Source organism: Lacerta agilis, chromosome 3 (assembly GCF_009819535.1).
Source record: "Lacerta agilis isolate rLacAgi1 chromosome 3, rLacAgi1.pri, whole genome shotgun sequence".
Taxonomy (NCBI): Eukaryota; Metazoa; Chordata; class Lepidosauria; order Squamata; family Lacertidae; genus Lacerta; species Lacerta agilis.
In genome coordinates, this window is record NC_046314.1 from 115,505,473 (window position 1) to 115,521,143 (window position 15,671).

The 15,671-nt window shown below is 42.3% G+C and overlaps 1 protein-coding gene and 1 long non-coding RNA gene across 2 annotated transcripts; both read left to right on the forward strand.

The window, feature by feature from the left end:
• The first annotated feature begins 4,452 nt into the window (after positions 1–4,452).
• On the forward strand, positions 4,453–12,572 carry LOC117044679 (RING finger protein 212B-like). Its single transcript, XM_033145489.1, has 11 exons — positions 4,453–4,655; positions 5,151–5,203; positions 5,344–5,418; positions 5,919–6,034; positions 8,561–8,621; positions 8,736–8,764; positions 9,713–9,759; positions 11,399–11,453; positions 11,947–12,004; positions 12,116–12,176; positions 12,529–12,572. The coding sequence occupies exons 1-11, from the start codon at positions 4,556–4,558 to the stop codon at positions 12,570–12,572; spliced, it is 699 nt and encodes a 232-aa protein (XP_033001380.1). The 5' UTR covers positions 4,453–4,555.
• A 325-nt stretch (positions 12,573–12,897) lies between these two features.
• Positions 12,898–13,738, forward strand: LOC117044752. The gene is made up of 2 exons (XR_004426342.1): positions 12,898–13,043; positions 13,558–13,738. It is a non-coding gene; the product is annotated as an uncharacterized LOC117044752 (long non-coding RNA).
• The last annotated feature ends 1,933 nt before the right edge of the window (positions 13,739–15,671 follow it).

Sequence of the window (15,671 nt, forward strand, 5' to 3'; positions counted from 1 at the left end):
AAGGCCATCTGTAATTTCACTGGTAACAACAACAAAGGACTTGAACCAACGGCTTCAAGTTACAAGAAAGGAGATTCCAACTAAATGTCAAGAAGAACTTTCTGCCAGTGAGAGCTGTTTTGACAATGGACTCCCCTAGGAGGTTGTGGGCTCTCTTCTTCCTTGGTTTTTAAAACAAAATAAAATAAAAAATTCCTTCCAGTAGCACCTTAGAGACCAGCTAAGTTTGTTCTTGGTATGAGCTTTCATATGCATGCACACTTCTTCAGATACACTGAAACGGAAGTGTGCATGCACACGAAAGCTCATACCAAGAACAAACTTCGTTGGTCTCTAAGGTGCTACTGGAAGGATTTTTTTATTTTATTTTGTTTTGACTATGGCAGACCAACACGGCTACCTACCTGTAACTTGGTTTTTAAGCAGAAGTTGGATGGCTAATAACCAGAGTGTAGCTGTTGGTTTTTGTTCTTGTAACCTTATGGAACTTAACTACCCTCTCTTCCAGTTCTGTATTCCTTCCTGTCGTTCCAGAATATTTTCTGTTCTATGGTTCTTCGGTCAATGTCACCCAAATCCTTGATTTCAGCGTTTGGGAAATGCAGCAAAACAAAAATTCTAAAAACAGTTATGTAACTTATATAGTTTGTTGTGTGTGTTTCCTTTCCTGAATCAGAGAATCCATTTTCTTCTCTGAAAAAGCCCCTTGCCATTTCGTTTACTGCAGTGCCGCTCCCTGTGTCCCTTAGTGACACAATAACACTGTCACATAAAATTCCAACAAAGGAAACTGAACCACGTGCTGTTGGCTAGCAGCTAGCCATAACTAAGACCGCAAAGGGGCAGTGGCCAGTCACTGCTGTATTGACAGAAGTATTAGCGCTCAAACATGCACACACATCCTCCCACCTGAAGAGGATGACCAGTTGCAAAGGGAGGCAGCAGGGCTTGGCAACTGCAGTTTGTACTTTGAGGATGGAAAAAAGCTACACCTGCTGGAATTTCTTCTGCTACACATCTGTGAAGGAAATAGGACCTGTATTTTTTTAGTTACAGGTAGGTAGTAACCTTTTTCAGCAGGGGGCCGGTCCACTGTCACTCAGACCTTGTGGGGGGCCGGACTATATTTTGGAAAAAAAAAAAAAGAATGAATTCCTATGCCCCACAAATAACCCAGAGATGCATTTTAAATAAAAAACACACATTCTACTCATGTAAAAACACCAGGCAGGCCCCACAAATAACCCAGAGATGCATTTTAAATAAAAGGACACATTCTACTAATGTAAAAAAAACACAGATTCCCGGACCGTCCACGGGCTGGATTGGGAAGGAGATTGGGCCGCATCTGGCCCCCAAGCCTTAGGTTGCCTACCTCTGGTCTATAGGGTCACCATATGTCTGGAATTTCCCAGACCTACACGGAATACTGCACTCGGAAGCAGCAGCGCCCGGGCAGAAACCGGAAAAATGCATGGGGAAATCTGTATGCATGGCAACCCATGCTGGCAGTGTTGTTCTTGCCAATTTTCTTTTTAAAAAAATAGCTCAAAACTGTCATATTTTTGAGGCAAAACTTAAAAAAAAAGCTCAACATGTTTTGTGTCTGGATTTTCACTTTTCGAAATACGGCAACCCTAGTTTTGCCCCAAAGGCAAACTGTTCTAATTCCAGCTAACTGCCCCTCATATATTCCCATTTCTTCTCCCCACCCCCCAGAACTAGCTTCCTCTCAGCAGCCATTCTTTTAGCCCCCTGTTTGTCTGCAAGTTTTTAATAGATTATATGCACATACTTTCGTAGAATTAAAACTCTCTAGCTTAAATCCCAAATAAAGCTTCAGTTCTATTAATGTTTACTTGTTTCTTAATAGGTCCCTTCCCTCCCCCTTATGTTCTGGTCTGTTCTCATTTGATATGTAAGCCACCTTGAGTCTTTGTCAGGGAAAAAGGCGGGGCATTAACAACAACAACTATTATTATTATTAATAATATTTATTTATTTATTTTTCCCTCCCCCTTATGTTCTGATATGTAAGCCGCATTGAGCCTGTCGGGAAAAGTTGGGGCATTAACAACTAATAATAATAATAATAATGATTTAATTACTTATTTATTATTTATTTTTCCCTCCCCCTTATGTTCTGATATGTAAGCCGCATTAAGCCTGTCAGGGGAAAAGTTGGGGCATTAACAACTATTATTATTATTAATAATAATAATAATAATAATAATAATAATAATTTATTTACTTATTTATTATTTATTTTTCCCTCCCCCTTATGTTCTGATATGTAAGCCGCATTGAGCCTTTGTCAGGAGAAAAGGCGGGGCATTAACAACAACAACAACAACAACAACGAAATACAAAACAACCATGGAACCCTTTTTATGTACGCAGCCACACCGGCTAGGATTTTAACAGCAAAAAATTAGAAAGGCGACTAAATCCCCACAAAAATTGACTGGCAAGCGAAGAGGATAGAACATTTAGAACTCGCAAAAATGACTGGGAGAATGAGAGGAAACTTAAACCAGAAAGTCAACAAATAATGCAAATCTCCTAACAGATTTAGATTGAATCTTGAAGTATATGGAAACTATATAAGTAAAATTTCTTTTGATAAGTAATAGAAAAATAACAATCATACTGAAGTGCGTATAGATTAAGACAGTGTTTTTCAACCACTGTTCCGCGGCACACTAGTGTGCCGTGAGATGTTGCCTGGTGTGCCGTGGGAAAAATTGAAAAATTACTTTATATATAGTCAATATAGGCACAGAGTTAAATTTTTTAACATTTTCTAATGGTGGTGTGCCCCGTGATTTTTTTCATGAAACAAGTGTGCCTTTGCCCAAAAAAGGTTGAAAAACACTGGATTAAGAAGGTGTAAAAAGTACAGTGAGGTGAATGGGAAGTTAATGATATGTTCAAAACAAAATAAAAAATAAAAAAATCCTTCCAGTAGCACCTTAGAGACCAACTAAGTTTGTTCTTGGTATGAGCTTTCCTGTGCATGTACACTTCTTCAGATACTTATCAGATAATGAATGATACGTTGTTAGTGTCTATGTTTGTCTATGTGGTTTTTGTCCTGTTTATGTTATATGCTATATGTAAATTGTTTTGTAATAAAGAATTGTTAAAAAAATAACTATTATTATTTTGATGATGATCCCCCCCAGCGCGGGATTTTTCACTCCGCCCTCTTTTTCCCCTCAGCGAAAGCCGCCTAGAGGAAAAGGGCGGGAAAAGGAGAGGCTATTGCTCCGTGCTTGTGAGGGGAAACGAAAGGCAGGGCAGCAGTGCGCTTCAAGGGGGAGAAGCGAGCCCGCCACAATAGAGAAAGGGATAAATTGTAAATGCTTGACGGGTAGTAGCCACGTTGCCCGGCATAACAGGTTGCAGTCAGCTGAGGGGGACGGCGATGGCGGCAGCAGCAGCGCCAGCTCCTGAGGAAGAAGGAGGGCATTGAGGAAAGCTTCCTTCTCATGGAGGCGCCCTCCTCCTCCTCCGTGCCCTGTCACGGCGCCTCCAGTTTCCAGAACTTTCGCCTGGAAAAGGCACCTTTCCCTGTCACCTGGGCGTTGATCTTGGTTATTTTCTTTAGGTACCAGAAGAAGGGAAATTTCTCTCTCCCTCCTACTCTCTCCTCAGAGAAAAGACCAACCACTGATACCTCAGGGGGGAAAGGAAAGGCTCCTTTTAAAGTTTCCCCCTAAAACTGAAGTAAAATAAAATAAAGAGAGCACCAGAACCCAGGCATCTGCACCTTGCTGCCAATCCAAAATCTGTTTTCACACCCTGTTATTCTGACATTACTTTTTTCTAAAACTTAAGAAACATTGCCAATTTTTTTTTAAAAAAGCATTAGTTTTCCTTAACTGTGTGCTTAATAATAATAATAATTTTATTTGTATGACGCCCTCCCCGGCCGAGGCCGGGCTCAGAGCGGCTAACATAATAAAAACAACACAATATGCATAAAAACAGACATCAATTAATACATCTTAAAATTAATTCAGACAAGTTAAAATCTGGGCAGGTGGCAATTATCAGGGTTGGAATTGAGAGTGGTTAATACTTGGCAGGGCCAACTTTTTCCACTGAACATACAAGGACCTGTGAGCAGGTTGGGGGCCTCTTTCGGGCTTGTTTTATATATTTCCATACCAAAAAGTGGAACGGAGGGAATACAGAAATCCAATGGTGTTGCCAAAAAAATAATAATGCACCAGCTTTATGGTTACCCAATTGCCCTTAGGGTGTTAGATGTTGTTAGGCTGCAATCCTATATGCACAGACCTGGGAGTCTGCACCATTTAATTCAATGGGTTTTTCTTCTGAACAAATAGGCATGGGATTATTTGCTAAAGATGGGGTGGGGGTGTTTAGAAAGCCTGGTGTTAAGCTCAGTCTGCAGGGTGTTTTTGTGTGTGTGTTTTGTCTTTCAGTCTTAAAACAGTAAAAGAAGAAACAGTTTGGGGAAATAAAGATTAATAGAAGAAGAACATCTCAATAGAGGAACTCTGCCTCAGCTCTCCCATTTTGCAGTATGGATTGGTTTCATTGCAACCAGTGTTTCAGCCAGGAGGGATCTGATTTTTCTGTTACCAGCTGTGGACATATATTTTGCAAAAAATGTGCTGGCTCAGGTAAGAGCACCAGCATGTCAGATCTACCTTATCTGGGACGCATTCAGACATGCCATCATATCCTTTAAGCCGGTGTCACAGGACCCTTTGATTGACATTCAAACAACCACTGATTCCCGACCCCCTACAGATGTGCAATAAACCTTCATTTCAATTTCTTGCACGTAACTTTGTTGCTTATGTTCCTGTTTATATCATTTCCCTGCTACATTCCACAGTCCGATGATAATATTAAAAAATGCTAGGAATCTTAACTCCATGGTGGATCAAAAATAATTGAATGTTTAAATTTTCAAAAACATTGAGTTAATCTTAATGCTGCAATTTTTATATTAATCATTTCTGGCCTGTTTTAATGAGTAGAACAATTTTAAGACAATCTAAGGACTTTGAATCTAAAGACTAGTGATTTCAGAGGACTGATCTTTTGGAACACTTCTTATCTAAAGTAATTTTCAGTATGTGTACTAACTTTCTGTATTTGAATCCTGACAGATAAATGCCCATCTTGTGGAACAAGCACAAAATATTTGCTTCTTAATGATAGTGTAAGTTGTGGCTTTTACTTACCTTGAAGCAGAAGATGGTATATCCCTCCTTAAGATGACCTCCCTTAGATCCCCAAGTCTTTAATAATGTATCAATCAGTGGTGAATATCCCCTTCTGTGTGTTTCTCCTTACCCACAGATGCAGCCAGAAGCAAAAAAGTTTTTCAAAAGTCCCATTGAACTTGTACTCGGCCATATTGCCCATATTTCTCAGGTAAGAGTAAGGGCTTGTCCATACTTGCGCTTGTCCTGCCACTTTCCCCCTCGGAAAACCCATTATTTACTGCTGCATCAGAGCAAACAACATTTGGGTTTTCTGCAGATTAGCATTTGCTCTGATTCAGCAGTAAAGAGGGGGGCTTTCCCAGGGAAAGTGACAGGAAAAATAGAAAACCTCTTGGACTTGTGCTTTCCAGGCACAGGACAAGTGAATTTTGGATAAGCCCTAACAAACCAGACACCGGTCCTGAAATTCATTCTTGATCCTGGATTCTAAAATGTGTGGCACTGACTGTCAAAATGAAAGACAATGCAGGAAAGGAAAGCTCAATAGCTTTGAGTCTGAAGTTAGCAATTAGTTCCTAATTCCTTATTCAAAAGTTCAGAACAGAGCCGCATGAGAAGTCTGAATAACAAACTGAAATTTATATGCATCTCTACCCCAAAATAGTTGTGAATTCCCATAATTTATCCCTCCCATGGTTCTCTTCTTAGGTGTGGACTTTCCAGAAAAGCCAGATGGAGCTGCTTGCCTCTTTTTATGAATACCGTGCTTCAAAGGCTGAAGGAGCCCTGCAGCAAGTTTACCAGAAACTAACTACACAGGAAAAGTGAGGCACACAGGTTGCAAAAAGAAATTAAAAAAAAGGTCTGGGGGAACAGCAGGGATTATTTAAGGCTGCATGGCCTGCATCTGCACATTTTACATACAATAATCTTTCTCCTTTCCTTCCTTTCTGAAAGAGGAGTCATGTCCGTAAAACCATAGAAAATATCCCATTTTTTTAATTATTTTTTTTTACTATTTTGTGAAAGAAAACTGTTCTTTTCTGTTTGGTGGACAAGGGCAATTGGTCAGGAGTGCAGCAAGCCCTCGTGATAATGTGAACATTTAACATGAGTCAATAGACTGAGAATAGGAGTGTTTACTTCTGCTCCCTCCTAATTTAAAATTTATCGACTTCCGGCGGCTGACGCCATTGCGGGTGGTCGTGGGCTGCTTCGGCTGCGAAGCACCCAGTCCATCCCGGGGGTTAGGAGCCCTGCTACCGCAAAGCGGGCTCCGGTTGGGGTGCGGGAAGAGCGTCCCGCACCCTGGGCTCCCCGGCTGTGCCCGTTGTGGCTCCGAACCCTTCCCCCGCTCCCCCTGTAAAGGGGGAGTGGGGGTGAAGGGACGATGGAGCCGGGCTATAGGGGACATGCCCCAACCGGGATGTAAATGCGGCGACAAAGCCTGTGATGAGCGTCTAAGTTCTACCTGTCCTTAATGAGCTGTTAAGAACCCAGAGGCGGTGAGTAATTGATTGACTTTTTGTATTCCTGGAACGATCTGGGGGAAAGAAGAAAGGCAGCCCGCCTCCCTCCCTTCGGGAGATGAAAGGAATTAACTCTTTAAGTGACTGCTGCTACAACAATCGATAGAAAGTATCTGGAATTTGAAAACTGAGACTGTTGAGATTTCCCTTCGGGGGTTAACTGGGGAAAAAATATCTCCATTTGAAGTTTTGGTCTTTATACTCCGGCATCGGAGAAATGGCGACGACCTGGACTTTCGTGGGAAAAAACTGAAACAAAGAAAGGAAGAGACAGGAACTGAAACTTGATACTCACCCTCCCTCCTAAAATGCTGGACTTTGCGCTTGCACTGGTATCGAGCTCTGGTTTGGAGGATGAGGAAATGCTTACTGTCTTGCAACTGGAACTGCTTAATCGAAAACTACAAATTTTGAGTGGAATTATAAATGAAAAGAACTTACTTTCCACAGAAGAGGCTTTTCAAAAGTTTTACACAATGGAAACAAACTTTGGCAAAGAGCTGGGAGGGGCGCTTGAAGGATGGTTTGAGATGGCTGGGCAACTCCGAAAGGAAGGGGGGCCGGTTTCTGGGGGTGGCAGCCCTGGAACGGGAAAATTTACAATATCCAGACTCCGAGGTGGCAGCTCGGGGGCAAGGGACATGGAATTAAGATTTCTACAAGAAGAAGAAGAAGAAGAAAAAGAAACGGAGAAACCCAGAATGGAGGGGAGGAACACCCTGAGGCTCGATGCGGGGTTTGTTGTGGATGCAGCCTGGACCTGTGGACACTTAGAGGAAGACAATTGGAGATTTGGTTCTGGTGAAAGACAGAAAAAGACAATGGACAGAGGGGGAGTGGGTTGAAATATTAAATGTACAATCCAAATGGTCTGCCATGGTATCCGAAATCGGAGTGTGAAGTCTGTTAATTACAAGTTTATTTTAAATAAGTAAGGAGATATTGAATCTTAAGTTAAAAGCAGCATGATAAAGGATAGAAGAAATAAGTTTAGCTATAAGAATACTTTGTTAAGATCTAGGTTATAATGCAAAGATTAAGACAATTGTGTTTTTTCTTTTTAAGTAAAGTTAAATTTTTTACAGAGAAAAGTTGTTAAGGAAATAGTATATTGATTTAAAACCGAAGGTGTATAGGCGGGGGAAGTCAAAAGTCAAGATTCAGAACTAGAATTTTTTTTTTTGCAAGGTATATAGATAAGAAGAAGAATCCTGACATTATGTGTATTTGTATTTGTTTTTGTATTTGTAGGTGTGGGGTTGGGTTTGTGTTATATTATGAAAATGCTAATAAATTCTGTTTAAAAATTTTTTTTTATCAAACTTTTTTTTAAAACAAAAGTTAGGGCAGAAATTATGTGATCCTAGAGCCATCCCACCAACCCCTCTCTATTAGTAAACCACTTTGAAGGTTTTTGTTTTTACAATCATGCAGTGTATAAATTTTATGAAATACCGTAAAATAACAATAAATCAGTACAAAAGTACAGTGGTACCTTGGGTTACATACGCTTCAGGTTACAGACTCCACTAACCCAGAAATAATGCTTCAGATTAATAACTTTGCTTCAGGATAAGAACAGAAATCGTGCTCTGGTGGCGCAGCGGCAGCGGGAGGTCCCATTAGCTAAACTGGTGCTTCAGGTTAAGAACAGTTTCAGGTTAGGAATGGACCTCCGGAACGAAATAAGTACATAACCAGAGGTACCACTGAATTCTGCAATAGTGATTAAAGGGCCACGGTTGGGAATGAGAGGAAGGGAGGTGTGGGATATTGCTAGCTGCTTTGCCAATACATCTATCTTGTGCATCAAATGCTTAGGGAGCTGGAGGCATTACAGAAGGAGAACAGGGAACTGATGAAGAATCTCTGCTCATTGGAGGTAGGAGCTGTTTGTTTGGAACAAACCCAATTCTGTGTGTTTTGCTTCCTGACCCCCTCTGCCAGGAAAGAGGGAAACATTTTCTCCATGGCAAATTCTCCACTCTTCCTACAGGATTCCCCACATCATTTCCAGGATAGCAGGTCAGTGTTTCTGTTCTGATCTTCTTGGACAGTTGCCAAGAATTGCAGTGCATGGAATGGAGCAGGGGTGAAGAATCTCAAGCCTAGCAGCTGAATGCAGCTGTACAGGCTTCTCTTTCTGGCACTTGTGGACCTTTCCAAGGCCAAAAACCTCATCCCCACCTTCTTCCTCTTCTTTGGCAATCACTCGTAGTCGAGTAAGATTGTCTTCCATAACACGGTTTTAACAATGAGTCTGTAAGTGACTGTGGAGGCCAATTCGGGATCCACACATCCTTCCACAGTGGGGACATTGGTTTCCGGGTGGGAGTTGATCACGGTGAGGGTTTCCCAAGTGTGCCTTCCTCTTAGCAAGTTTCTCCCTTGCGTCCTGAGTTTGAGTGTCTTCAAAGCCCAAGACACCTTTGATAAAGGCTGTTCTCCAATTGGAGCGCTCACGGGTGTTTCCCAATTGTTGGTGTTTATATTACATTTTTAAAGATTTGCCTGAGAAGTCTTTAAACCTCTTTTGTTGACCACCAGCATTACGCTTTCCATTTTTAAGTTCGGAATAGAGTAGTTGCTTTGGAAGACGATCATCAGGCATCTGCACAATATGACCAGTCCAGCGAAGTTGATGTTGAAGAATCATTGCTTCAATATACCCCTCAATGTGTCACCAAACTGTAATAATGCCTCTAGCTTGCCTGGATGGAGGGTAGAAATGTGGGAGAGATTTGGGTGTAGGTAGAGATCCCTGACTTTTACTCTGCATTTGTTGCCCCAGCCACTTCTGCGCATGACCCTGCCTGTTTCTCAGGCAGAAAAGGGCTTCTCACCCTTGCTTTAGAGGCTCTTCGTATCAGAGGTGTGCTGGGTTCGAGGCCCACACTGAACATCCTGAGCAAAACAAGCAAGATAATATGGTTTCCACTTTGACTGAACGAAATTTCTTTTAAATTGTTATAGAAACAGCACACCGAGGCCAGTTGCCATCAAACCCCCCTTACAGCCAGGTAGGACGTTTTCAGTTGAGGCTTTGGGACAAATGTGTATTTGGTAGCATAGATTATTGTGGATGAGCATGTGAGTGTGTAACAGTAATAGTACCACTGTATTCCACTCTGGTCAGCCCTCACCTGGAATACTATGTCCAGTTCTGGGCACCACAGTTCAAGAAGGATACTGACAAGCTGGAACATGTCCAGAGGAGGGCAACCAAAATGGTCCAAGGCCTGGAAACGATGCCTTATGAGGAACGGCTTAGGGAGCTGGGTATGTTTAGCCTGGAGAAGAGAAGGTTAAGGGGTGATATGATAGCCATGTTCAAATATATATCAAAGGATGTCATATAGAGGAGGGAGAAAGGTTGTTTTCTGCTGCTCCAGAGAAGCGGACACGGGGCAATGGATTCAAACTACAAGAAAGAAGATTTCACCTAAACATTAGGAAGAACTTCCTGACAGTGAGAGCTGTTGGACAGTGTAATTTGCTGCCAAGGAGTGTGGTGCAGTCTCCTTCTTTGGAGGTATTTAAGCAGAGGCTTGACAGCCATCTGTCAGGAATGCTTTGATGGTGTTTCCTGCTCGGCAGGGGGTTGGACTGGATGGCCCTTGGGGTCTCTTCCAACTCTAGGATTCTATGATTCTAACCTTTGCCTATGTGGGTCTATGAGGAGGTAGAATAGAACTTGCAAATAGTCAAGTCGAACAAAAAATTAGACAAAACAATACAACTGCTAAGTTTGATATCAAGCAGGCACCTTCACTGTATTCTTTTTGGAGCCTGCCAAAAATGTTCCTGTTTAGGCAAGCCTACCCAGATGCTTAGAAATGCTGGTGTGAATTTTAATCTGCTTTAGTATTTAAACTTTTAGCATGTTTCAATGTATTGCAATTTTTTCCTGATTTTATTATTTTATCTTTTTGTAAACCACTTTGAGGTGTATAAATTTTATGAAATAAATGGAAAAACAAATAAAAACATGAATTATGCAATGGTCCAAAGAGTCCGAATAGAAAATTAAGGCAATTCTTGCGGGCAAACTTTGAAGTCAGCCAATCTACATATTCCTCTAGTCCACTAAGATGCTGGACTATTCAGAGTTGATTCTTCAAACAACTTTAGTCCCCAAGTGACAGGACTAGCACTGTCAATGGCAGACAAATTTTTTAAGCTTGAAGGAGGTAGATAAAAGGTGACAAGAGCTCAGAATTGTTATTCAGCTCCCCAACAGACCAAGCTTCCCCTCCTAGTTCTCTGCTGAGTGACTCTGCCCTCCAGGGCTAAATCAAGCCCATCATGGGGTCTATACGAGCCTATGTTACAGCTTTGCACATGTATAAATGAAAGTAACCTTGACTGAGGAAGAGAAAGCAAATGTGCTTCCATGATACTGCATACTGTGCTAGCATATATGGAGGTATGAAAATCAGATTAAGAGCATGCATGCCTTTTTTTGTTCTTCAGCATTTAATACCTTTTAGTGAAGTCACTGTCCTTCAGAGACTGCTGTTCCTCTTGCCCTAGGATTCTTATCTAGGATTCTTTAAACAGAGTTGTCAGGAACTGAACTGGGATCTTCTATATGCAAATGCAGTCATTGATACCACTAGGTTCAGCTTCATGCTTCCTCTTCACAGTAATCCACTATCTCATACTTTGCAGTTACACTACCATCTAGTTTCCGGCAGTCCAGTGAAGTGATCAGGTAGGCACATAAGAAACTTAATATTCTTTGGACGTGATAAGTAGTGGGGAATATGTAAGCTTGCTCAAAATTCCAGAAAAACATAAGGGGGAAAACAAAGTTCTCTAATCCACATGGCTGTAGAAAAGGAAAAAATAGAAATATGTATTCAAGAATTGAATTGATTCAGTCAATACAAGGAGTATTTGCTTTACATAGGTTCCTTTTCCTCTTGTATCATGCTTCAGGACACTTGCAGCTGTGACATCAGCTGTTACTTTTTTTCAAATTCCTTAACTGTGAAGTTTGATCCAGATTCAAAGTTTTTCAACTGTTCCCTTGCCTTGTTTTCCCCAAACCGGACTTGGCAACTATAGAAATCAAGTTTATGTAGCATATGATTTTTCCTTAATATGCACACATTGGTTAAGTCCAATCACAAAACCTGGATGTCTATCCAGCCTTCTATTCCCACTAAGGACCGCTTAACTTTTTGTACCTCTGTGCCTCATAGCCGCTCCTCTTCCATGGAGTGCATCTCCTCAAGAGCCAGCCACCCACCAAACTGGCAAGTGAGTACCCACACTGCTATCTTCCTGTTCCCAGGTATGGAAAAGAGAGGATGGGTATCTTATTTTTGCCTTCCAGACTCACAATGGGGATGTCTCATTTTGCCCCCTCAGCTTGCTACAGGAACCACCTGGATGACTAATGGCAGGATGACTCCAGATAACCCTAATAATGGTAAGAAATATGGAGGGAAAAGGTAGGTTTTAATGCTGCAATGGGTATGGAAGACAAGATGACAACACAGGGTTAGGACGAACAGAATGGAGCTCTCTTCTTCTGCAAGGATTTCAGGTATAGCCTCTCCTGGGGCAAGACACCACTTTTGCAGCCAAGCTGGATAATGTGGTGGTGGGGAGTTATTACACCAATCTGATTACATTCCTCTATCCCACATTAGTCACTTTAAATTAGTCACCCAAGATGAGACCTTACATGCTAAAGTTAAACCTTGTTCTTCTCATACCACTTTTTCATAGATTCTCTGTCATTCCATACTATGTATAATACCTTAAATTCTATTTTCTAGCTACTCCTTCTCCAGCGTCCACTAGAGGCTTATTTCACAGGTGAGTGAGAGTAAGATGTGCACTTCTCCCCGCCAAGATGCTACTACTGTATCATCATAAAGCAGCTGTTTAGGTGTCTTATTACTGTACTTTTCACTTCTCACTGTCATATAAACAAAATAAAGTGCGATCAGAGGCAGCAATGCTACTGAATACCACTTGCTGCAAAGCACAGGAAGGGAAGAGTTGCTCTTGTGCTCATGCCCTATTTCCCGCAGGCATCTAGTTGGCCACCATGACAACACGATGCTGAACTATATGGGCCTTTGTCCTGATCTAGCAGGCTGTTCTTATGCTCTTAATAGAGGCCTAGCTCCTCAGGATGCAGTCCAAGAGGCTGAGGTCAAACAGTTTATCCTGTCCCAGATTACAACTATATCAGTGTTCAAGTCCTTATTGCTTTTGACCCTCAGATCAGGTGGAGGGGGACCATATGCCAGAACATCACAGCATTGAGAAGCTGCACCCCATACAGGTGAGAGGGAATGCACCTCCAGGTTGTCATTATTTTGCAGTAAGGTTTCACACGCATGCCAGAACTTTAGGTTTGTGCAGTTAAAGTGAATTAAACTTCTTTGTTGCCCTAGCACAATAATGCTGCTTTGTCAGTCACTTTGGGTCACTTTTGTGATAAGAGAGACAAAATCATCATCCTCCATTTTTAATCTTCATTCCTGTAAAAAGTTTTCAGGCTGCAAGACAATAATTTTTCATGTTGAGATTAATTTTGAGCACAATTTGCCCCCTCCCCGGCTTGAATAAAGCAACCAGCAATCAATCTCACACCTCAAACCTCCACACAGAGCCAGACAGGTTTCTTCATTGTACAGAGATAGTTTTCTCCCTAAATCAAGATTGCCAAGTTCACATATGATGATAAAGTTCATTATTTGTCACTAAAAGTTTTCTTGTCAATAACTGTTTAGTAAGTAGGGTTAGTAATTGAAGTGTGCATCCTTGCAACTAGCTTACTGTATTTTTCCCTCCAGGACCACATGTGCCAGCAGAGCTCACCAATAATAATGGGGAGGACTGAAGTAACTGCTTTTAATAGCAGCATCATGGAAAATGTGTCACCACCATCACCTCATAGCTCACTCAGGAACAACCTGTTAAGAAGGACATGAGATGCTTAATCTGCACAGTAATAAATATCACACAAACTCAATTGTTACATCATCAGCATCTTTTTATGTGTACAGTCATACCTCGTGTTGCGTATGTTCCGTGTTGCGTATGTTCGACTCACGGACCTCCGCGACCCGGAAGTCCTCCACGGAGCATGCGCAATGCGCGGGTGCGCAGAAGTGCAAAAACCTGTGAACTTCCGGGGTTTTTGTTTGTTTGTTCGCGTTACCACTGTATACCACTTTCCCACAAAATTGTGCCCAAAGTGGCTCACAACATATAAAGTGAACAGTTAAGAATAACTGAAGCAGAGCCAAAGAGGAGTTTGAAATTGACAAATCATATTAACCTTAATCTAACTGGTCAGAGTTTGGCCAAACTGCGAGAAGCAGTGAAGGATAGGCGTGCCTGGCGTACTCTGATCCATGGGGTCACGAAGAGTCGGACACGACTGAACGACTGAACAACAACAACAACAAACTGGACAGAATTTGCTCTGCTGTCCATGGATAATAATAATAATAATAATAATAATAATAATAATAATAATAATAATAATAATTTATTTATACCCCGCCCATCTGGCCGGGTCCCATCTGGTTTGCAGCATGGATCTATAATTTATGACCAATTCTTATGGCAAGCTACATTCAAAGTCAGACAGTACAATGTGAACTTGTGCTGTTTGTCCCAGAAATGGCTATTCAGGGGTATGCTGCTGCTGTATATGGAAGTTCCTGTGGGAAGTTCAGGGAGGTAGGAGAGGATATATTGTTTAATAATATTCTTCCTAACTTGCACTAGCAAGTTCTTTAACTTAGCAGAGTTTTAAACATTCCCCTTTTATATTGCAGAGCTTGCTGCAGGCTAGTTTTTGCCTCTAAATATAAGATTCCTGGTAATCCCTTATATCCCTCTTAAAAAGAATAGGCACGACACAGTCTTGATTAAAAAGTATAAAGTAGTTTACTCACAATCATTCAGTTCACAGATGGAATCCTGAAGGCAGATTTAGGTTACCAAATATATACACGTGGAACTACCCCATATGGGGGTTAATCCCAGTGACTCCAGACTGGCAGTCACTGGTGCTCACACGTCAAAAGCAAGATGGAGAAGAGGAAGTATGCTGCCTGCCTTGCCCCTTTTGTTACCTGGACAGGTAAGGTCATGCCCACCTCTAGTCACATGCAGAGGAAGTTTGTCCCAGCTCAGGAGGAAACAGGAAGTTTTTTACTGGCTGGACAAACATCCCTCTTCATGTCCACTCTAGGAATGTTGTACTTGACTGCTATGTGTTTCACATCCCACAGTTCCATCTGCTTTTGTGCTGCTCAGTTGAAAGGTTACAGAGGCTGACCCATTTCAACATACGATAACATTTTCATGTGGCACTTCAGACATGCCTCAAACATGCAAACAAAGGAATTCATGGGCATACATTTCCCTTTGAATGTTTAGGAGTGTGCATAAACATGCCTGCTTCTCATATATAAGAAATATTGTACATACATCTGGAACAGTGGCGGAGGAAGCCTCTGCACTGCCTGGGGCGGCGGCACAGAGGCACCCCCCTGAGGGTGGGGGACGATGCGTGCGTCGTGACGTGACTTCATGACGCACGTCAGATGAGGCATGGAGGCGAGGGGTGGGCCAGCGAGGAGGGGCGTCATGCTTGTCGCTGGCATGACCCCCCGACAAGCTGGCCCGCCCCTGGCCTCCATGCTGCGGCTCCGCGGGGGGGGGGGGGGGAAGGGAAGCAAAGCAGGCGCTTGAACGCACCTGCTCTGCTTCCCCCTTTTTCTCTTTTCAGTGGCTCTTTTTCAGTGCGAGGGGCGGGCCAGCGAGGAGGGGGCGTCACACTTGTCACTGGCATGATGCCCCCTCCTCGCTGGCCCACCCCTCACGCCGAAAAAAAGCCGCTAAAAAGGGGGAAAGGCGGCATGCCCCCCTTTTAGGGCCCGCCTGGTAGGGC